We start from the raw sequence: 24,115 nt of genomic DNA, 5'->3' as shown, positions 1-24,115 counted from the left end.
ATTAATATTGTTCAAAAGTTTGGTTTCAGTAAGTTTTTTTTTTTTTTTTTAATTCAGCATGGAAGCATTAAATTGATCAAAAGTGACATTAAATACATTTATAATGTTACAAAATAATTCTGTCTCAAATAAATTCTGTTCTTTTGAACTTTATATTAATCAAAGAATCACGACAAAAAATGTATCAAAGGTTTCACACAAAAATATGAACTGTTTTCAACATTGATAATAATCAGAAATGTTTCTTGAGCAGCAAAATCAGCATATTAGAATGATTTCTGAAGGATCATGTGACACTGAAGACTGGAGTAATGATGCTGAAAATTCAGCTTTGATCACATTTAAATTACATTTTACAATATATTCACATAGAAAACAGTCATTTTAAACTGTAATAATATTTCACAATGTTACTGTTTTAACTATATCTTTTGAGTCTCGGTGAGCAGACTTCTTTCAAAAACATTCACAAGTCTAGTAGTAAAAGTCATGATGTAGTTAAGGTCAGTGAGCGGCAGACAGATGTGCTGTTCTTACCCTCCCAAAAACAGACGCTTTCATCTCCACACCACAAAATCAGACTCATCCTCTCATTATAAGAAACATCTGTTCATTTATCCACACTCTACATCTTCATTTTTTTTCCATCTCTCTTCCCTTATTAAGACAGCTTGTTAAGCCTGCAATTTATCTATGTCACAGAAAAAGAATAAAGACAAAGGAATATTTCTAGAAATAAGTAAACCCTCTGAGGAGACGTGATGTAATGCATGTCTATGAAAGTCAGCAATGACTGCTAAAATTAGAGCAAACAGAACCAAGATTCTGTGTGTGTGTGTGTGTGTGTGTGTGTGTGTGTGTATGCTCCTTTAAGCTGTCTTTAATGGGTAAAACAAGCATGTTGTCTTCAATTCAGTGTCCGCTGAGTGACAGTAAAAGGTTAATGCTCTATCACCTTTGAAAATATTGCACCACACTAAACTCTACCCTAAACCTAGCCATAATGTAAACAAAAGCAAACAACACATTTGCTGAAGCAACCATGTCATTTTAGCTTGCTTTTACTCAGCTCTTTTATCATGACTCATATTTCACAGGACTGTACCACGTGAGCTATTGAGCAAGTTTACTCCTTCAGAAAAACAACACATATGGAGCTGGTTATGAGATGGAAACTTCAAAATGTATTCGTTTACAAATCATGCACTGGTCATTATATAGTACTGTGAAAGAAACCGCATGAAAATAAGTGTTTATTAATCGATAATCTGTCCCTGTAATCATAATTTGAGTAAAAAGAAATAAAAGTTGTCGGTTGTTGTTTACTGCCAGCTGGAAACTGCAGTGAAATATAGATACGTTTTTGGAGTAAAACTGCAACTTTGGAAAACTGCAGCAGGTCTGTGATCAGGAGAGCTCAAAGATCTTCCTCTTTACTGTAGCTGTGGTGTTTGCTGAGATCGACAAACCCAAGAAAATAACTTCTGGTGCAGACAACATGGCACAACAAATACTGCCGTTCTTATGATGGACTATAGTTAGTCAAATGCATGAGCTCTCAGCACTAATCTTGTGCCATGGAAAAAGCAAACACTGTAGTCACATGCATGAAGAAACATGGCAAGAGCTCACACACTCTAATAAAGTTTTGGATCAACAACAACAACAAAAAAATAATGCAACAGTTTGAATCAATCTTTATTAGTTAGGCAGTGGCTAGATGCTATTAGATGCTATTTACACTGAGTTAAAATAGCGATATATTCTATTTACACTAAGTGACAATAGCAGCATTTTCTTAGCGATATGCTGTTTACACTAGGTGAAAATAGTGATAGATCCTATTTACACCATGTAAAAGTATCAGTTCTTTGCAATAAGAGTAAATAGTAATTAGATGCTATACTTTATATTGGCAGATACCATTTGCACCTCAGTGTTTTTGTACATTAACAGGATGCAATAATATCATAGAGTGTAAATGATCATATTTATAACAATTATTAAATGGATGCTGCCTTATTGGGAAGACGTTGAATTCAGCATGTCTTTTTTTAAACTTGAGTGGCCCAACCCAACATTGGTGGGTGGAGCTAGTGTAAATAGCGTTTGCCAACAAGGGACACTATTTGCACTTAGTGTAAATAGACACTCCGTATTAGTTATGACAACTTCCAATAAAATTATGTTCAACTAACAAACTACATTGAGTTACAGCAACTTAATTTGTAGCATAAACGCAAATGTTACGTTTATTACTCAAACAAATTAAGTTATTCAAAAATAACTGAGTTGTGGCACTGGAACCAATTAAATTTATCAGTATATGGTCTACTTTAGACATTCTACTAACTGTAAGTAACTTTGCAACTACATGTCAACTAGCAGTCATTAGATTATTAGTAGATTGTCTCCTTAATATCTGCTAACACTTTATTTTGATGCTCCCAACAGACATTCTACTGATTAGTTATAAGTAACTTTGCACGTACATGTCAACTTGTTCTACTAACCCTAACCTAACAATCTAATAACAGTCTACTACAGTCTACTAATATCTAATGATAGTTAGTGAACACCACAAGTGTGACTCTGTGCCATTTTGTACAAAATAAAAGCATTTCAAAGCAAACTTCCTGATTATACATTAAAGCACACTAGTGTGATAAACAGTGCAAATTTTCTAATATTTTCTTTAATATTGTGGAAATTATTCATAAATGTTTTTTTCACTCAAAAAATTAGGTGCCTACTCTCAGATAAATGAAGAATGATGATTTTGTCATTCATTTAATTCTTCCCCACCTTAAAATAATATTAAAACCCAGCATGTATTTTCTAACAGGCACAATGCCGTAACTAAATGACATCCAATCAAAATACCACATCTTCTGTGGTCAAATCTGACAGCGTCGATTTCCACATAAGCAGCGTTCATATGGGTACATATATGTTGCGTGCAGAATCTGCTGCTTTAGCAAATCGCGCTACATTACTGCTGTTCTTGACAATGTACAGTCGATTTAGCACTTATTAGCATGAAGAACAAATAGCCTGGCACAGAAGGTGCAAAAAGATCAATTTAAGATTCAAACTCTTGATACAAAACATACCTTTTGTGAGTTCTTGTTTTTAATGTTGATAATATTTGATGAGCAAGAATGCAAATCCAAATATCCACACGATTGCAAATGTGACATTGATTTTATACAACAGTTCAACAAACAAAATGGTAATATTAAGTGATGTTCTTCACAGTATTGTCAGTATTTGCTCTATTGTGCAATGAAAGCCATAGCGGAACTACAACACAGCGGTAATTCGTGAACGAATCTGCAGCTTTGAACGAATCGTTCGTGAAAGTCATTCAACGATTCATTCAGCCACTTGCTTCGTTGAACAAATGACTCGATGATTCACGCATTAAGACAGTGACTTACCGCCATCTACTGGCAGTTTTAGCATTTAAACTTTTCACGTTTTTATCATTGCATATGTCTCTATTGAACATGTTGTTAATTAATGTTGTTATTTATAAAAATAAAAAATGCACTGGAAAGTCAATTTAGGGGCAAATATTGCCCCTTAATGGAAAAGGTGCAGTCTAAATGGAAGAGAGGGGGTACGCAGAAGGATGGTAAATGCCTCAGGGGGTACTCCACTCCAAAAAGTTTAGGAACCACTGCCCTATGTGAACAAAATCATAAAATTTCAAATCCAATGCGATAACATTAACTTGTATATTTTCAGGAAAAAGAAAATTTTCTCTGGGTCAAAATGACCTGAACACCACATGATGGTTAATTAAATCAATAAATTAGAATTTTCTAACTTGCAGCTATGCATTTAAGTACACACACACACACACACACACACACACACACTTTTTCTATGGACAGTTATAATAATGGAACCTGCTTTCAATGCAGCCACCCAAACCAGAATTATGAAAGATGCAGACTATGAAAAGTTCAAACCAAACAATTTACATAAACAACTTCAAGCCATACTTTTATGTTTAATGCACAAATACAGAACACTATGCTTTACACAAACTTTTTAAATGGGAACAGTTGCATAATCTTACTTTGTTCTGCTTGACTGATTTCTGTGGTGGAAGCATCTAGTAAAGGTCTTAGCAGCCCTTGGTTTCACACCAGCCTTGCCTGCCATTTAACTGTTATAATCTCAATAGTGCTTTGCCTTTAGGGAGAGTCTGGCTGCACGATGCGGGTCAGAACCGTGTTACTGAAACAATCTAGCCTCAACACACTACGGTATTTAAAATGCCCTTTATAAAATGAATATTTCTGGCTCTAAAATCAGAAAACCCATGTTCAAAGCTGTTGAAAAATTAAGCAATATAGTACAAGAGCCCATACTACATTGTGAATAACTGAAACTAGGACTCAGATATACAAGCCGTAAACAAAATATCAATCATGCTGATCACTTTCTTCATTCCAGGTGGCTCATGTTGTTATGAAAATGTTTGCGCATTGGAATGCTCAGGTAAGATGATGTAAAATTAGAACAGCCTTCTGTCCATGCCATCTTGAATTCTTTGCTTACTTTCATTCTCGTGCACTGACTCGTTCGCTAATCTGAACAGCCAATCAGAGTGATCTCTCTCACCGACGGCCCTGATGCCGATTCAACATGCTGAATCAGCCGAACTGTCACCGACGGGGACCCGACTAGAGCCGACATGTGGAACGCACTGCAAAAACTAGGCTGACCGTCGGCTTGGTGTGTCACAGCCTTTAGGCACAGCAGTGGAGCTGTTGCTATATAGTGTACTTCAGTATGGCTGTAATGCTGTACTGTACTGACCAATCAGAATATAGCACCATAGGCACATGGTTTTATATTAGCCAAATATATGCACTAATATAAAATTTCAATGCTTTGTGGCAAATTGCTAGAGAGCATTAGCAGTTCAAAAGAACAGAATTTATTTGAAATATAGATCTTTTGTAACATTATAAATGTCTTTACTGTCACTTTTCATCAATTGAATACATTCTTGCTAATAAAAGTGTTAATTTCTCTATCAAAATAAATAAATAAATAAATGAAATCTTACTGACCCCAAACTTTTGAACAGTAGTGTATATTAATGGAGGAAAAAATATTGTAAATATTACTCCTAATACATAAAGCTATTTATCGATCGAAAATGTCTTATCATACTGCATTCAGTTCAATACAATTGTTTAAGTTTAAAGCTCAAACTTTGATATAATTAAATAATTCTAATTCACTTCCGAATTTAATTTCTTAGACTGCTGTAAAGGTGCTGTAACACTCAGAAAATATTCTTCTATTTTCTGACAGATCTCACTGAAAGGTGTTCTCAAATCACACCAGTCTCTGTGGCAGTTCATGGGCTCTGAAATCTGTAAAAAAGAAAAAAAAAAGTGCCCATGGGCTGCGGTGAGATTCTTTATTTAACCAATCTTTCTGGCTGTCACTCATGTTGTACGTTCACAGAGCAGCATCTATATGGGAAGCAGGAAGCTGAGAGTGTTGTAGTTAATGAGGATTATTCAAGTTAAGTGCCGTATTCACTTGTTAGTTTGTTGTGCAAAAATGCTATTGTGCTATTTTAGATTATAGATGATGTGCTGCTGCTCCACCTCTAATTAAAACACTCTCTGCTTTGTAGCCATTAATTAAATAGGACCTATAATGCCCCTTTCACAAGATGTAATGTAAGTTCCCAGAATGTGTCTGTGAAGTTTCAGCTCAAAATACCCCACAGATCATTTATTATAGCTTGTCAAATTTTACATTTGGGTGACATTTGGGCTATTTGGGTGTGAGCAAAAACACGCAGTTTTTGTGTGTGTCCCTTTAAAAGCAAATGAGCTGCTGCTCCCGACCCCCTTTCCAGAAGAGGGCGGAGCTTTAACAGCTCACGCTTCGGTCGCTCAACAACAACAAAGCTGGAGAATCTCACGCAGCCAAAATGAGGATTGTCAGTAACGGTGTTCAGCCTTACATTGTTCAAACCGGAGTCGACACTGATGGAGAGACTCAGGAAGAAGTTACAACTTTTAGAATGAAACTGGACGTTTCTGAATGGTTAGTGGATAAATTTATGTAGTTGCTGTGGAGTTGATTCAACTCATCCACTAGCATGTGCCGTCATGTTAATCTTTTGTGCAAAACCAGCGTTGAATTGACCCTCGTTTGTGAAGCAGTCCGGCGTAAAATGACGGCATGACATCAACACTCTACTACAACAACTCTTCCTCTTCTCTACAGCAGCCCAACATGGCCTCACCCCCTAACCAGCCGTTAGTTGTAGTCCTTAAACAGAGAATTCTTTAAAAGAAAATATCTCCCTTTGCATTGAACTTTGAGCGTCGTAACTTTGCAGATGTTGTTTATGCTCTAACAGTATGCTCTAAAAAGTGAAATCATAATCAACCACCCCTTTTAAAACATTGATTTCTATTTGTCATTATACTACCAGGTCATAATTATCATCGTCACCAGCTCCCTGGATGATGTGAATTGTTACTGCAGGCAGTATGTTCATAAATCATAAGAAGAGAGGTTCTCTCTCTGTGTTTCTCCCAGTCTGTTGATGAATACGTTTACATGGTAACAAGGTACTCCTACACTCAAGTGGGTTACATACAGGCGTTTGGCAGTTTAGCTCAGCTAGACGCCTCCACCGCATCACACAGCACAATGATGTCAGTGGACTGTGTAATGGCTCAACTGCACCTGAACATGAGTTCCAAGGAATTTTACCAGGAAAAATAGACAGGTGGGGCACTGTGAGACAGCGTTCCCATAGTCATTTGTTATTTGGAAATAACATGGAATTTTAAATTGTGATTTCAAGCTCTGGAAAAGTAATAAATAAATAAACACAAAAACTCATGAACTTTCCTCCCATGACCCTACAGTGGAAAAGCAGTTTGATGGATAGATGAATGAAAAGATGTGTATGGATGAACGGATGGACACATGGACGGATGGATCAATGTGGATGGATGGACAGATGGATGGATGGTAGATGTGGATGGATGATAGATGGATGTGGATGGATGAGTGGATGGGCAGATGATGTGGATGGATGATGGATGGATGTGGATGGATGAGTGGATGGACAGATGGATGGATCAATGTGTATGGATGGATGTAGATGTGGATGGATGATGGATGGATGGATATGGATGTGGATGGATTAATGGATGGACAGATGGATGGATGAATGATGAGGATGGATGGATGAGTGGATGGACCGATGGATGGATCAATGTGTATGGATGGATGGTAGATGTGAATGGATGGATGGATGGATGGGTGGGGGTGGATGGATAGATGTGTATGGATGATTGGATGGATGATAGATGTGGATGGATGGATAGATGATTGATGGTGGATGATGGATGAATAAATGAATGTGGATGTGGAAGGATGGATGGATGGAATTTTAAATTGTGATTTCAAGCTCTGGAAAAGTAATAAATAAAACAAAAAAGGATGGATGGATGGATGAACATTCCTATCATATTATTTTCTTTTGCTAAGCTCTAAAATTCATCATCTGTTAGAAATTGTAAATGATTCTCTAAAATGATATCTCTATAAAATAACTTTTTTATCTTTATAAAAATTAAACCATCACAAAACAAAAGGAATAGTCATGGAAAGACATTGGTCAAAAGGTCTGTGAACCATGATTCTCGTTATCACGATGGGAATGCAGTATTTTTGGCAAGCTGTTTTCCAAATAGTTCAGAGAATACGCACAAAATAAACTGCAGTCAATTCACAATTACATCATGACCGTTCAAATACACTATATTCATTATGACCAGTATACCCATTTATTTGATTTCTTCAGCTGCCGACCCAGAAACTCCAGGCCTAAAGAAAATCCCATTTGTTCTGTTCACATGCTTTAATGTCATATGTCTTAAATATAATCATTCTGTCAGTGTATATATAATACCACTGCTAGGCTTTGATTCAGCTGGTAAGATATCAGAAACAACTTGCTTATTACATACAAGATATAAAGACACAACCTCACAGACTATAGGGACGGGAAACAATGCAGAACCTAAAGTAAGAAAGTGTAATGAGCTAGAGAGGGTCAGTATAGTGAGATAGAAGTGTGCGGGGGGTTGAAAGGAACGTGACGGGAGAGCTTGATGTTGATTCCTCACATTACCCAGGAGTCATTACATAACAGAGAAAGCGAGGAATGATGGTGGGTGGTACATCATCGTCAGGGTACTATACAAAATATATCATTTATATTAGCCACTGTCAGAAATAATGTGTTTATGTGTGTGTTTGTGGTGTGCAGTTGTGCTGTCAAAAACATTATTTCAGTCTGTTGGCTGTGGTGAGATGAAGCGCAGGTCAACATCTGACAGCTAAATTTAGAATGCAAATTAACATTATGTGGTACACAACCACTATACTTACTGTAAATAATCATGCACCAACATTTCAGCTACTGAACATTTTTGGTCGAAACAGAAATTTTTGGTTTCGGTTTAAATGGTTTTGGAGGGCTGAAATCATTGACCAAAACAGTGATGTTTAACTAGCATTTCTCTGATGGCACGTTTTGACTTGTGTTCAGCGTCTATTTCATGCACAATGTGGATAATCTACAATAGTTAAAGGGTTAGTTCACCCAAAAATTAAAAATATCCCATAATTTACTCACCCTCAAGCCTGGTGTATATGACTTTCTTCTTTCAGTCAAACACAATCCGAGTTATATTAAAAAATATTCTGGCTCTTCCAAGCTTTATAATGGGAGTGAATGGTAACCAAGATTTAAAAGCCCGAAAAAGTGCATCCATCCATCATAAAAGTAATCCATGCGGCTCCAGGGGGTTAATAAAGGCCTTCTGAAGCAAAGTGATGGGTTTTTGTAAGAAAAATATCCATAATTAGAACTTTATAAACTAGAATGGCTACATAAAATATCCATAATTATTAAACTATAATCACTAGCTTCCAGTAACGTCCATCCGCATGTTCACGAAAGAGTCGAGTTCTGGCATATGACGAAAGATGTAGGAATAGCGTTCACTTAGGTGAGAGTAGACAAATACGACTGGGCAACAAACTCAAGCTTCTCTGACATTTCGTCCCCTTGGAATTATAAGGTTCTAACTGCGTTCTGAGCAGTTTTGAGATATTGAGCATTCCATATAGTAAAAATTATATGGGGAACAAGTTTCTTTCAAACATGAAAATGTCAGGGACCCTAAATGTACAATATCAAAATCCTCTCAAATTTGTAAATGGTGATTTTTGGAACAGGTCAAACGCAGATAGAACCTTCTAATTCTAAAAGAAACACTTTTCACTTGGAATTAATTAACTGAAATTAACTGAAGCAATAATTTTCAAGAAACACAAACAGTTCACTTATAATTTGTTTTAAAACACAAAATTAGTGTTGTAACAATGTGTTGACATGCATGAGAAAGTTCAATTTAATGTTTTTTTTATGACATTTATTTAATATTTTAAATATTTTTTTCTTATTCAAGTTAAGCATAAAAGGCAGTGCTAAATATTTTGTCCAGTGCAGATGTTAAATTTAGGTAGGAATATGATGGGTAATTTAACACATTATTGCAGGAACCATTTAAGTTTAAGTTTCCTTTTGTTCAGACAGAAAGCAGCTACTGTAACACATCTGAGCAGGACTTCATTCCACAGAAAGAGGAACAGGTAAAATGACATCAGTATGGTCAAAATCTTCAAAATTTTGGTTACTATTTACTCCCATTATAAAGCTTGGAAGAGTGAAAATATTTTTTATATAACTCTGACTGTGTTTGACTGAATGAAGATAGTCATATACACCTAGGATGGCTTGAGGGTGAGTAAATCATGGGATAATTTTCATTTTTGGGTGAACTATCCCTTTAAACATCATCTGTGTGGATGTTGGGGCTGGGTTGACAATATGGATTTCTCATTTTTAATGGGTACTGATATGGATCCTTCAATCTCAAGATCGATCTTATAGTTTGTGCTGTTTTCTGTTGATGCGTGAACAAAAGTCCACTAAATAATCGTAGCGCACATGCCATCCAATAATCACAATAAGCTTTATGCTTTGTTACTTTTAATATGGAACAGAGTCTCAGTTTTCAGATTCTGTCGATTTTATCATGAAATACAAACAATAAATATGGCTATGGTGCTCTTTAATGTGACAGATCGCTGTAGTGCTTCAGTTCAAGCGGCACGTGAATCGATCATCTCTTCCACTTTACTACCAGTTATAGCATAAAATAAACATGAACATCAGAAGGTATGTTGAGAGATACAGTGTAATTTATTGAAATGTCTCATGTAATTGCTCAATCAGGGTTTCAACCAAGGAAAGACGCCACTAAATAAGCTTGTAAACAATGTCACTTGACATTACATTTACAAGCCATTCAATGTCCATGAACTCGATAGTTAGCTAGAAAAACAAATTTCGGATTATTGCAGTTTTTCATTGTATATAGTAAGGGAACTTAAACCAGTTAAAGGGTTTTTACTGTAGCATTTTCACAGTCACTAACTAAATGTTTACTTAACTTAAATATTGACTAAACCTTTTAGATTTCATACAGGTTCATCCTACACTGAAAAAAATCTGAATAATATACACATACAAATGCAGGCCACACACACATACTCAAATATTGCTGACCATCAGCCTTTATTCAGCAGGCGTTGGCGAGACCCTCGGAGGGATTTGAAGGTTGAAGCGAGTGCAGTAGATATTAGCAAAATGAACAGAGAGCCAACCAGGGAAGTGTGAGGGGAGACGGGAGGACATGCGGGTGAAAAAGAACAAAACTAAAAAACCAAAAACAAAGGACTATGAAAGTGAAAACAGAAGGAAAGCATGAGGAAGTGCATCAAACTAACTAGTCAAAGTGATTTGTTTAATGCCACACATAAAATGTCCCAACAACATGACTTCACTGAAGTATTAGTGATAATAATTTTAGTTACAATATCCTGTATACAGATATTTTTGAATCACCAATCCCTCTCTTATCTATAAACCTAACCATTACGTTAAAAAACTATATCCATTATAAAAAACAATAACAGACAAACAAGTGTAATCAGAATAACGTATTCTAAAAATTGCAAAAAGCAGTAACAAAGTAGTCCAAACGACAATGTGTTGCATTCAAATTACTCTTTCACAGTATATAACAGATTTGTGTGAGGTAAAGAGTGAAATTTAATTTGTTATTCACTGAAAATCTTTTCTTGATCCACTCTGGGTAGGGGTCATCACGATTTTGCCAAGAAAGAAATGATCCTGGATCAACATATTTTGAAAATTTAGTCCTAACCCTATCCCTACCCCCTAAACCTCAGCCCACCCATAACTTATCCCTAAAATGAGAGGGAAATGACAGGTGAACAGCACTGATGCAGAAGCACCTAACCCTGGTTGTAAGCCTAAACTTGACATAAACTGTAAACTCAAATCTGATTAGTTGATTGGAATGTTGTTCCAGGATCAACAAAAATATTGATCCAGGAACATGTTATATCTGATGAAATCACATTCACCTCCATATCTCATTCAATGAGCAATGATCATTTGATATCACTGACGAAAAACCTTCATCGTAGCGCTTGTTGAATTTTAATGGTCGCTACTCAAGATGGAGATGAAATAGCTGAATAAACACTTGAATTTGGTTCTGTTCCTCATACAACGCAATCTTATGGATTCTGAAAATTTGATTACAACACAATAATAAAAAGTACAAAATGTATTACTTTTTTGATCAATTTATGGTGCATTTGTGATGTATTTTATAATCTTTTTTGAGGCACACTAAATGCTGTTACAAAGCCAAATCCTAGTTTCAGAGTACCTCCTCCAACACTGGCGCTAACAAACACTACATCATTGGAACTGGTCATTATAAAACAATCAATAAAGTCTGCCCTTGCATTCAAAGATGTTTTTTGCTGATAAGCTCACTTGCTTATTCACTGGCTCAGTCTTTCTCAACGACGCACATCTTCTCTCAATGCACATGTTCTCTCATCTATTTTCTATGTATCAACACTTCCTCCCACTCTCTGTCTCGCTCCCTTTAATCTACGCCATCAATCATCTCTCTTCAGAAGCACATTGTACTTTTCCCAGTGAGGGGGAGCCGGTCACCATGGAGCCTTCTTTCTCTCAACCCAAAATGGCCAACATCAAGATAGCTACACATTTACGCTAACAAGTTTGCATACTTTTACTCACATTTTATAGTCTATGTACTTCACTAGTAATAGGAAATGCACTTTTCACTTCACAATATAGTAAGATCGTAAAAAAAAAAAAAAAAAAAAAAAGTCTTCCCTTGAGAAAAAAAAGTGTGCTTAAATCTACTGAATGTGCACTTGTAGTGTACTTCAAATCTTAAAAGTATATATAAAAATGTAGTAGTGGCCAAAAGTGATGTCTTGCCGATGAAAATTCTTGACATCTTCACCCTTTATCCAACTATTATTAAAAATTTTGTAAGCAAATTGCGTAGTTGTGCTTGGAGTCAATTGTTTTATTTGTGATGATAACACAGTGAAACACGCCAAATTACATAAATTTTGGTCAGGCTGTCATACAAAGATGAAATTATGAACACATACAAAAATGAGAGAACCAACTGATTATGTTGTAGTCAGTGTATGCTTTTTCCTGTGAGCTTTTTGTTTTTCTATGCATTTTTTTTTTTGTAGTTTGATAAATAACTTAACCAAGTACAAAATAAAATATTTTCTTAATATTTTGATCATTTAATTAAACTTGCAGGGTCATCACTTTTGGCCACTATATTATCGCAGATAATATAAGATATTAATGAAATAAAAGGCCATTTAAGTGTACTTAAAGAGAGTACACTTTTATAACTATGTAATAATGTAAAATAAAGGTTTTACTTTAAAGTACATCATAAATCATTATGTTTTAACAAACTTTTGTGGTGCATTAAAGAAGTACACTTATTTTGATGTGTCGACTAACATACTAAAGCGCATGTAAAGTGCTTTGATTATAATTTTAACAGTAGTGTGTTAAAGTTAATATATTTTAAATGCACTAAATTGCAACTTCTTTGCAAATGTGCAGTTACAAATATATTCAACAGAAATGGCATTAAATAATTTAGTTTACCATTATGCTTGTCAGTACTCTCAGCAATACACTTTAATCATATTTCTAAGACAATAGAAATAATTATGAAATTATTGAGATGTACTTAAATATAAGTTAAGTGGGTCAAAAACACTCTAAATTTGCATTTAATATAAATTTAAACTATAAAACATTTTTATTTAATTGCAGTTAACATGCAATTAAATACCTAAAACATTGCATTCAGTTTGCACTTAAGTATATTCTTTTAAACTATATTATTTCTGCAGTAAGTAATCTTTTTATAAATGTGTAAGGGTTAAGTTAAAACTGTTTCAGCATCACATTCCTCATCAGTTTACGACACCTGAAAAACTTAATAGAAAACCATAACAAACTTCTTTTGTATGAAAGAGATTTGTGATTAATATTGGTCCAAAAGCACATGTTGCTACATTACAGTATGTTAGGCTGATTGGGATGTTCAAGCAATTTAGATGACACTTTTTAAAGGGGTCTTTGATTATGATTTCACTTTTTTAACTTTAGTTAGTGTGTAATGTTGCTGTTTGAGAATAAACAACATCTGCAAAGTTACGACGCTCAAAGTTCAATGCAAAGGGAGATATTTTCTTTTACAGAAATCGCTTTTTAAAGACTAAAACAAACATGCAACAAAGGGGTGAGGCCATGTTGGGCTGCTTTAGAGAAGAGGAAGAGTTGTTGTAGTAGAGTGTTGTTGCCATGCCGTCATTTTACGCCGGACTGCTTCACAAACGAGGGTCAATTCAATGCTGGATTTGCACAAAAGATTAACATGACGGCACATGCTAGTCGATGAGTTGAATCAACTCCACAGCAACTACATAAATTTATCCACTAACCATTCAGAAACATCCAGTTTCATTCTAAAAGTTGTAACTTCTTCCTGAGTCTCTCCATCAGTGTCGACTCCGGTTTGAACAATGTAAGGCTGAACACCGTTACTGACAATCCTCATTTTGGGTGCGTGAGATTCTCCAGCTTTGTTGTTGTTGAGCAACCAAAGCGTGAGCTGTTAAAGCTCCGCCCTCTTCTGGAAAGGGGGCCGGGAGCAGCAGCTCGTTTGCATTTAAAGGGACACACACAAAAAAAGGCATGTTTTTGCTCACACCCAAATGGGGCAAATTTGACAAGCTATAATAAATGATCTGTGGGGTATTTTGAGCTGAAACTTCACAGACACATTCTGGGGACACCAGAGACTTACATTACATCTTGTGAAAGAGGCATTATAGGTCCCCGTTAAAGAAATCTACCTATTAATGGCTTACTTCACACACTTTACACCCTTTAGAAAAAGTGTGTAAACACGCTACACTGTCCAGAAAAATGACACACTTTGTCTTTAAAAACATTTTACAGAGATAGTTAATGATTAACATTCGTATTCAATAAACATTTATTCAACAAATTAATCCAAAGTCAGAGAGCAACTAATCCATAAAATGAGATGCACAAAATTAATTAAACTATAATCAGTCTAAAAGCCTGCTCTTTTATATGCTAGTCAAAACAGAAAACAGGACACGCTGCACACGGCACCTACAGTATAACACACACTAATACACTGGCATTGTATTTGCTTCAAGGGTACTGCACTATCTGACAGGTTTGAGAGCATGACATTATCGAGCTGTGCTTGTGTATGAATATTGGTTGTTTTGAGTTCTTCTGAATGACAAGCTTGTTTTGGAAGTTAAAACTGGCAACACACGTAAACCTGAGGGTGCTGCTACACAGCAGTGGGCAGAAACAACACACACGCATTTGAACAAAATCTACTTATATAAACTCCCACTCAGAGGCTCTGTGTGTGTGTGTGTGTGTGTGTGTGTGCACACCTCGCGCAAGCACCTGAAACTGCCACTGCAATTCAAAGAATCAGAAAAGCACACTATATAACCACAGCGTCATGTTATTTAATGAATCAACTAGTGTTTACCGAGTAATAACAGTAATGATTCAAGAGTCAATAATAATACAGATCAGAATGTGACAAGGATAGATAAAATAGATAGATTTGTTTGTTAGGCATTCATGGGATCTGTCTAGAAATGAAACAAACTCTAGATGTGTGTGCATACAGACAGTCATTGCAATGCATGCAATAATATTTTAAATGTGTTTTTTTCGCATATAATTTTAGTCAAGGTGTTTTGCACAAACCATATTGAATATAGTTTCTCTTACTAAACTCTCTCTCTCTCTCTCTCTTGCTTATACCTGCTTGTCTCAGGGTACGTTTACACGACAACAATGTACTAAAAACTGAAAGGTTTCTCCTTTGCTTTCAAGTTCAGATGACAACGTTGTCAAACGATCCCCGTTCAGGCAGATCTGCAAAAACGACAAAAACCACTGTATTCTGCTGCGAGGCCAGTAGTTGGCAATGTCACTTTGAAAGAAAAACTATGCGCATATAGACTGAACACGTAATACACATGTGCATGACGTCAGCCATTTTCACAAATTTTCCGTTTTTGTAGTTCATACAGAGACAATTTTCAAAGTGTATCATTTTCAAAGACTTGCACTTTTCAAAAGTTTGCATTTTCAGGCCCCCCAAATGCCATTGTCATGTAAATAAACAGCCAAAACATATAAAAAATTTCATTTTTTAGTTGAAAACCACTGATTCAAAACAAAAGATTCGTAAAGCTTCGAAGATTCATGAAGCAGTGTTTTGGATTCGCCCATCACTAGATATTGTTGAATAAAGTCGTTATATTGTTTTTTTGGCGCACAAAAAGTATTCTTGTCGCTTCATAACATTAAGGTTGAACCACTGCATTCACATGAACTGCTTTAAATATGTCTTTAGTAGCTTTCTGGGCATCTGAAAGTGTTAATTATCTTGCTGGCAATGGAGGCCTCACTGAGCCAACGGATTTTATCAAAAATATCTTAATTTGTGTTCTGAAGATGAATGAAGGGTGTAGAACGACATGAGGGTGAGTAATTAATGACAGAATTTTCATTTTTGGATGAACTAACCCTTTAATAACGCGTGCCCGCAGCATATGTTGCACTCACACAGGGGTTAATCCGTTTGTTGTCACAGCCTCATCCTTTAATAAGGATGCCTCTTTGCATAGCTTGCATTATATTGAGGCAAGTTCACAAAACAATCTGCACTGAAATGTGTCAGGAACATTCACACTGGAGCAGTGCACTATTTCTATATAATCATGCACTAGGATGTCTTTGACTGCTGAGTTTTTTCAGCATGCATCATAAGCATTACATCAAGTTAACAGAACTTTTAAAAACATGTCTTGAGGTCTCTGTATACTATTGATTAAATGATTGTCCTACTCATTGCAAGCGGTCAGTCCCATTGAACATGCATATCATGCACACTTGAGTGGCTGTGGCCATTACAAAACCTCAATACACTCCAAAATAAAGATTCCAAAAGTGTGTTTTCGCAGTAACCACCATTTTTGGTCTCCAAAGAACCTTCCAGTGAACTGTACTTAAAAGAACCATCATTTTCTTAGTGTAAAGAACATTTTAATAATCTAAAGAGCCCTTTTCCACTATAAAGAACTTTTCGTGCAATGGAAATGTTCCATGGATGTTAAAGGTTCTTCATGAAACCATAAATGCCATTTTAAAGGGTGAACTCAAGGTGATACTGCAGTTACACTCAAATATCAATGCCATTAAACCATGTCTTACCCAGACTGCAATTGCATTATGAATTGAGGTCTGTCACATTACAGAACGCAATGTCAGACGAAGATTGGGTAGCTAAACACAGATGTTGCAATGTTTTTGCCTCCTCAAGATGAATAACTTCTTGTATTCCTCATTTGTAAGACACTTCAGATAAATGAATAAACATAAAAGTGAATGTTGCGTATTTGCGTAGGCCGTCCTACTGTCACTGAAAGTCAATGTACCTATGGCAGAAAACCCTCTCTCTGTTTCTAAAAGTGTTTCTCTGACTGCATGTCTTATAAATAAATGAACGTTTCACAAAAACAATCAGACAGAAATGACACCCACAATTTATGATAGAAACCAATGAGAAGAGAAAACGCATCCACCCACTCACTCACACACTCCAGGGCAGAAACACACAAGCAATCTGTTCTTGCACTTAATATTGTGTTTCTCTCTCTTCACCCTTCACTGACAGAGTAAAGTTTTACTATAATAATATAGTCACTATCTCTTCTTCCAAATTGTCCTCTACCCTCAATCTTCTAAAAAAAATATAGAAACAGTCTGGAAATGTCTGCCTAGAAACGCTTTTTCCCAGCAAAATAAACTGATTTAAAAAAAAATAAAAAAAAATCCAAATCATTCATAACATTATTACATTACATCACTAGTAGAAGTTCATGTACTATCAAAAACTTTCAAATATCATGAAGTGTTGATGTATATATATATATTTTTTGGAGTGTAAATGAACTACTAAATAACTGGATAGAAGAATTACCCAACATACTACAACAAAACTATTTCTTAATCCCTCCCTGTTCTAACTAGCATTATTCTGCACTTCATGTGTTTTTGCCTCCTTAAGGTGAACCGCTTGTTGTATTCCTCATTTGTAAGTTGCTTTGGATAAAACCATCTGCTAAATTAATAAATGTACCCCATGTACCCCAGGTGCCCCATTTTTATACTTTTATTTAATCCCTTCAGTCTCATTAATCATCTCATCTATTATTTAAGCTGCTGGACCATTTGACGGAAGCACCATTTCACACACAGACACCCTAATTTTAACTTTCCACATTTTGCAACTTCTGACGCACCAGGCTCTTCTGAGCACCATCCGTCTGCTGTGAACAGAGACCGGTCTATGGATGCTTCTGATTAGTGCCATTCCTCAAAAGGTCCATAACATTTTTATATAAAACATAAACAACATCTTTAAGAACACATAGTTCCCAGTAGGACTATTATGATTCCCATAAGAATGCTTCTGTAGAACATCAGAAAAAGGATGTTAAAGAATATCTTAATGATTTTAAAACTCCTACTGCTCCCTTGTGATTTCCTTCAACTGTTCAGTACAGACATTATTCTGAGTTCTAATAAACACATTACACACAATCAAATATGAATATTGTAGAAATCCGGTAGCCTGTATGATCTTATTTTCAATTTTCTTCTCATTATTTTTATTAATTAATGAGCTTATTATTATTTTAAGACTGTTTCCAAATTAGGTTAGAAATTCCAACAGAAGTAATGTACACATCTCCCGTCGCGTTTTCTGGCTACAGGGATGAACAGCCAGCTAAACCAAATGACAGTATATTCAGAAAGGCGTCATTTCCTACCATGATCCGATGGCGTTGTTTTTTAGCTTTCCGGACGTTGTTGATGAAACGCCGGCCCATTTTCTTGGCGTACCACACGGACACAAACATCCTGCCCGAGCGCTGAACACCGACGAGCGTTCAGACCGAGAGCGCGCAGCTCTCCACACGACCGGCGCGCGGGAGGAGGAGGAGGAGGAGGAGGAGAGAGACGCTTGCGCTTTAAATGTGACAGAGGCAAAAGAAGGCATTCACGCATGACGCGTTTAGACGAAATAAAACAGAAATCAAGGTCTTGAGGCGCGTTTTGGAAAGTTAATAAGGCAACAATCCACGAGAGGATGTGCGTTTGTGATTTAAAAATAAATAAAATAAATGTTATGCACGACTTCGAATGGCCAATTTCTTTTATAGGCAGTCTATTATTAATGTGGTTGCATATTATTTATTCGTGGCAACAACTGTAACAAAAGACGCAACGTGGCGCACTCAAGAAGTGATTTTAGGAGGTTTAACCAAGAATAGCTTCGTTCTCGGGACATCTATTTGAAATTTAAGAGCAAAAACTATCTATTTTACGCAATTCATGGCGCAAGACGTGTCAACGATAGCGAACAAGCAATTAAAACAGCGCAAAACACTGTGACGTCCACAGTGCCACCGCAAAGGTCTGCTACAATGTGAAGATGATGTGCACGTTGATATAGTCCACAAAGGTTTTGCTCATTTTGTTTCTGGCTTCATTGACGGCTTAAGAACTATCTGTGACTGTGAAAAGGAGGCTGTTTATCTTCTCCATGGCCTACAAAGAGAGTAAAAACCGGAGCGTTTACAAAAGTGTCTACTATACGCACGCGACATGATGCTCAGTGAACAGCGCGCTCTCCCGCGAAACGAGGAGATATGGCGCGAGAACTTCTCTGAAATAATGCAATTTATTAGCTCCATAAAACACATATGTCATAAGTTTATTGTGGATGACAATGAGAAAAAAGTAGACCTGCTAAGTAATGTTAAAAAAAATACCATATAGCCTAACAAAAGTACCATTTTGGTACTTTGCCAATTGCACACCATATTTACGTCTATTAATATGCTAATCATTTATTAACACAGTATAGTACGGGTTAAGTCATATTTAACTGCTAAGCAAATGAATACCAAAGATTTCATGAAATTATAGAGTGCTGAAGTTGGCATCAACTGGTTCCATCGACAAAAACCCAGTAAGCCTATTTTCCATTAGCTTTTGGATTATTGCAGAAAGCTCTGTGACCAACAAAAGTTTATGATTCTTACACATTTTAGATCAAATGAACAACACTTTTATGAATTTTGAAACCTAAATACAATCAGCAGAAGTAAAAAGCTAAATGTAGGCTATGAATGAGCTAAATCACGGTCGCATGACTTCAACGTCACCACCATTAAGCTTGAGGCTGTGAAAGGACTAGTGAGTAGATGGCTGTGTCCGAAATCGCCCCCTATACCCTTAAATAGGGCACTATGGCACAGTGATTTGTAATGGTGTCCGAAACCATAGTGGACGATATTAAGTGCACTCATTCAATCCCACAATGCAAGGCAATAACGAATGTACAATAGGGTACCTATAAAGGCCCGGATATACTTCACTTTCCGCACCCGGATGCGTCTTGCGCGCAGATGTGTCCGCGCATCTTTCAAAGTATACTCAACCGCGGATGCGCGCGGATGACCGAGTTTGACGCATGCGCAGTACAATTTTTTTCTACACTACTAGACATCGTGTCATCAACGGGACATTCGCTGGGCAGGATCGGAGAAGAAAAATAGTGCATCCACCATTGCAACTTAGTTCAGAAGATGGACCAAGAGAACAAAAATCAAAAACGATGGAGAAGGATATGCTTCTAAGTTTTCTCGTCTTGTTTTTAAATCGCTCTTTCCACACTTTTGTTCGACGACTGCACACTGCGCTTAGTACTGTGCGTATTGCCACCTAGTGGACTCTTCTGTCCTGCTTGCGCATGCGCTGTTGGACGCGCATGTGGAAGGCTCGCGGATGTCCACACATCCTGTCTGCGTGCAGCCCAAATTTCGAGGCCGCGCGGACAGGGTGTGTGGACGTCCACGAGCGTTATGGATGACGAAAATGACGTCATATGGATGGTGCACAAATGTGGACGGCCGAAGTATACTTTGTGCTCAGTGCACCCCGAGAATCGCACGGCGAATAAATTCCCGTATCTCGCCAGAAGATGGCGCCCGCAGCTGAATCATCCATCCATTTTCCAAACCGTGCTGGTCCAATGTGGATACAGCGTAATATCATACAGGTATAAATTCATTTTAAGTGATTATTAAATTGTTTAATTAAGGTTTAAATGTAGTTTCAAGATAAATATTTTCATCTTACTACTGGAGCTGCTAACTTCGTTTAGGCCTGATTTTGTTTGAAATGACGTCATATCACTTCCTTCTTTGATTTTGCTTTATGTAGGCCTATATCGGGGTCTTTAATGTCCCCAACAATCTCCTGTTATCAACCACTTTTTTCAAGATAGGTAAAAGCTTTAAAAACCACAACAGGGTATTACTGATGTATTTTATGTTGTAGAATAAAAGGTGAATTTATCTTGTGTTCACCACGGACCTTGTTTCAGGCATTTAACAAAAAACCCATTCAAAAAACCCATTGACGTCAGGACGATGGAACCAGAAGTGCTAAAATGCGAACTCGTTTTGGCTTACAAAAATACGTCATCGATGCATTACCATCTGATACCCTCTTTATTCCACTGTACGTTCACAGCACTTCTGTAAAGGTGTGCTAAAATACTCAGCAATACTCTATTGTGTATTTCCGGTTCGTTTGCAGTGAGTGCTGAGAGTGTATGTCTGATTCTATTGAAGCTAACTGCGCTCTAGATTATTACACATGCTAGGCTACAGTATATCATCACATTGGTTCATATTCACTATTGAGGAGACACCCAGCATTCCAACAGAGGACTGAATTATCCAGCTCAGCTTGGAAGTGCACAACAGAAATGTCCTTTGGGAAATAAGACCTATGGTAATGACCTGCTTTTAACTGCCTCCCCTTATACATAAATATTGCTTAAAGGTTGTAGGGTTGAGCTGAAGAAGAGGCAGGAGTGTCAGCAGAACACAATCCATCATCTCTCTCTGGATATCTGATAGATGCACAATGCTTAGTACTATACATAATGATGGCAGTGTCAGAGGTTAATGGACGGCAAAGGTAAATACAGAGAAAGATGAAAGGAGTGTGATGAAAATAAAACAGGATGCATCTGAAATGGAAAATTTATTTTTTAAAGGAAGCAATATGAAGTTTGTGTTCAGAGCCCTAAAAAAATGATACTTTGGACCAACTTAATAAAAAAAATTCTAATTTGTTACAGCCAAATGTATAAGTTAGTTAGACAAACTGAATCATGATTTTCAATTAGATCAAAATAAAAATGCACTATAAATAAATGTCACAGTCGTTCACTTTTTTTCAGTGAGTATATGAACCTTTTTCAAACTAAGTTTGTCCAAATGTGTGTTATAGATACAATGGATAATTCAGACTCTGTAACCTAATTCACAGATTATTTGTTTACTGCCAAAAGTTACAATCTTTGTACACAAAATTGGATAAAAATGTAGCACAACATGTGAAATAGTATATCTGAGATCATAACTGGATATCACTTGCTGAACTAAACATTCAACGTAATTAGGTCATGTGACAATAATCACTGCAAATTGCATGCCAGCTGAACTGCTTTAGCCTAAGGAAACACAATTACCCCACAATGCTTTTCACCGCAAAACTGTTTTCCAGTGTGTGCACACAAGTATTACGTAAGACACTCCAAGTTGAAAGGCTCACCTAAATGAGAAATCACATGGACTCGACTCTCCTCTTCTCTCCTTTCTCCTTCTATATCTCAGTCCTTCTCTCTGCCTCCATTTTCATCTCAACCACCCACTTCTCTCTCTCTCTCTCTCTCTCTCTATTGCGTTGGATCCCCCAGACCATTTGTCTCAGCAAAAGTCTGTTCAGTAATTACCTCAGAGCTGCAGGGACAACTTTAAACATTCATTAGTGAGCAAGAACCTTTGAATAGACATAGAAGCCTCTCACACACACACACACACACACACACACACATACAACAGCAAGATTTTTAGTAAAAGAGTGGTGAAAAAAATGCAAAAGAGGTAGAGAGAGTGCCAAGTGTATAGTGCCTAGAGGAGATCATTGTAGCAAAAGGTAATCAAATCACTTTCAAACACACACATAAAGAGCTTTCCTGAACCTGTGGTGGGCGATGAGTAAGTGTGAATACTGAGCACATGAACACAGACCGCATAATGTCCCTACAGCTGGCATAGGACGGTGGGCAAAAAAATAAAATAAAAAAAATTAAAAACTGCATTTTAACATTTTCTAAAGAAATCTGAGTGGTGCTTGCCTGTGAAAAACTAGCTTCAGGGTGTTTTGAGTGGTTGCAATGGTGTTATTATGCAGTTGCTAAGGTATTCTGAATGGTTGCTAGGGTGTTCAGGTGGTTGTTCAGTAACATGGATAATTTCATACAGTATAGCAATGTTTTTTTATAATTAATTCATATAGTATAGTATTGTGTGTGTGTGTGTGTGTGTGTGTGTGAGAGTGTGTGTGCGCGCACATTTGGGTCAATGACATGATGTGCATATTTTTGTGTCCAAGTGCATTAATTCTTTTAAAAATAATTTAATTCATGACATATATCACTTTATTCTATAAAACCTATTTAGTTTGAATTCATTTTTAGTACATTTAAAGGGGACCTCTTATGCCCCTTTTACAAGATGCAAATCTCTGGTGTCTCCAGAATGTGTCTGTGAAGTTTCAGTTCAAAATACCCCACAGATCATTTATTATAGCTTGTCAAATTTGCCCCTATTTGGGTGTGAGCAAAAACACGCCGTTTTTGTGTGTGTCCCTTTAAATGCAAATGAGCTGCTGCTCCCGGCCCCCTTTCCAGAAGAGGGCGGAGCTTTAACAGCTCATGCTTTGGTTGCTCAACAACAACAAAGCTGGAGAATCTCACGCAGCCAAAATGAGGATTGTCAGTAACGGTGTTCAGCCTTACATTGTTCAAACTGGAGTCGACACTGATGGAGAGACTCAGGAAGAAGTTACAACTTTTAGAATGAAACTGGACGTTTCTGAATGGTTAGTGGATAAATTTATGTAGTTGCTGTGGAGTTGATTCAACTCAGCGACTAGCATGTGCCGTCATGTTAATCTTTTGTGCAAATCCAGCGTTGAATAGGCTATATGCACGGAGCGTTCTTTAGAACTTCCGCAATAATATAAGCCAGCTCGAAAACTTCCAGTGAGATGTCATTTGCTGGTGTGTTGAGCATCAGTAGTGTAATATTTAGTTTATAATCAGAATATAGTCACTTAAATAGTCAGGCATAGCATTAATTTAGTTATTCAAACGTAAGATGACATAAAAAAATAAATAAATAAAGCCGTACCTCAGTGTTCCTCTTTGGCTAAATTCAATTCGACCATCAGTTTTAACACTTTCGTGTGAAAAAAAGCGTCAAAAATTAAATATTTATTGTGCACTTTAGTTAGATT

General features: G+C 36.7%; 1 protein-coding gene across 4 annotated transcripts in view; it reads right to left on the bottom strand.

The window, feature by feature from the left end:
- The window catches only part of LOC127513280 (disks large homolog 4), a 158,029-nt gene that overhangs the window by 40,166 nt on the left and 93,748 nt on the right, over positions 1 to 24,115 (bottom strand). The window contains exon 1 of one of the 4 annotated variants that reach the window (XM_051894956.1): positions 18,502 to 18,645. The exons of the other annotated variants lie outside the window; for them this stretch is intronic. Within the exon in view, the coding sequence (XP_051750916.1) occupies positions 18,502 to 18,591 (90 nt within the window). The 5' untranslated portion in view covers positions 18,592 to 18,645. Of the gene's footprint in view, positions 1 to 18,501; positions 18,646 to 24,115 lie in introns of those variants that run through there. 4 annotated transcript variants of the gene reach the window in all.

Source organism: Ctenopharyngodon idella, chromosome 5 (assembly GCF_019924925.1).
Source record: "Ctenopharyngodon idella isolate HZGC_01 chromosome 5, HZGC01, whole genome shotgun sequence".
NCBI lineage: Eukaryota > Metazoa > Chordata > Actinopteri > Cypriniformes > Xenocyprididae > Ctenopharyngodon > Ctenopharyngodon idella.
Note: the sequence above shows the minus strand (reverse complement) of the source record. Positions and strands in the feature narration are given on the sequence as shown.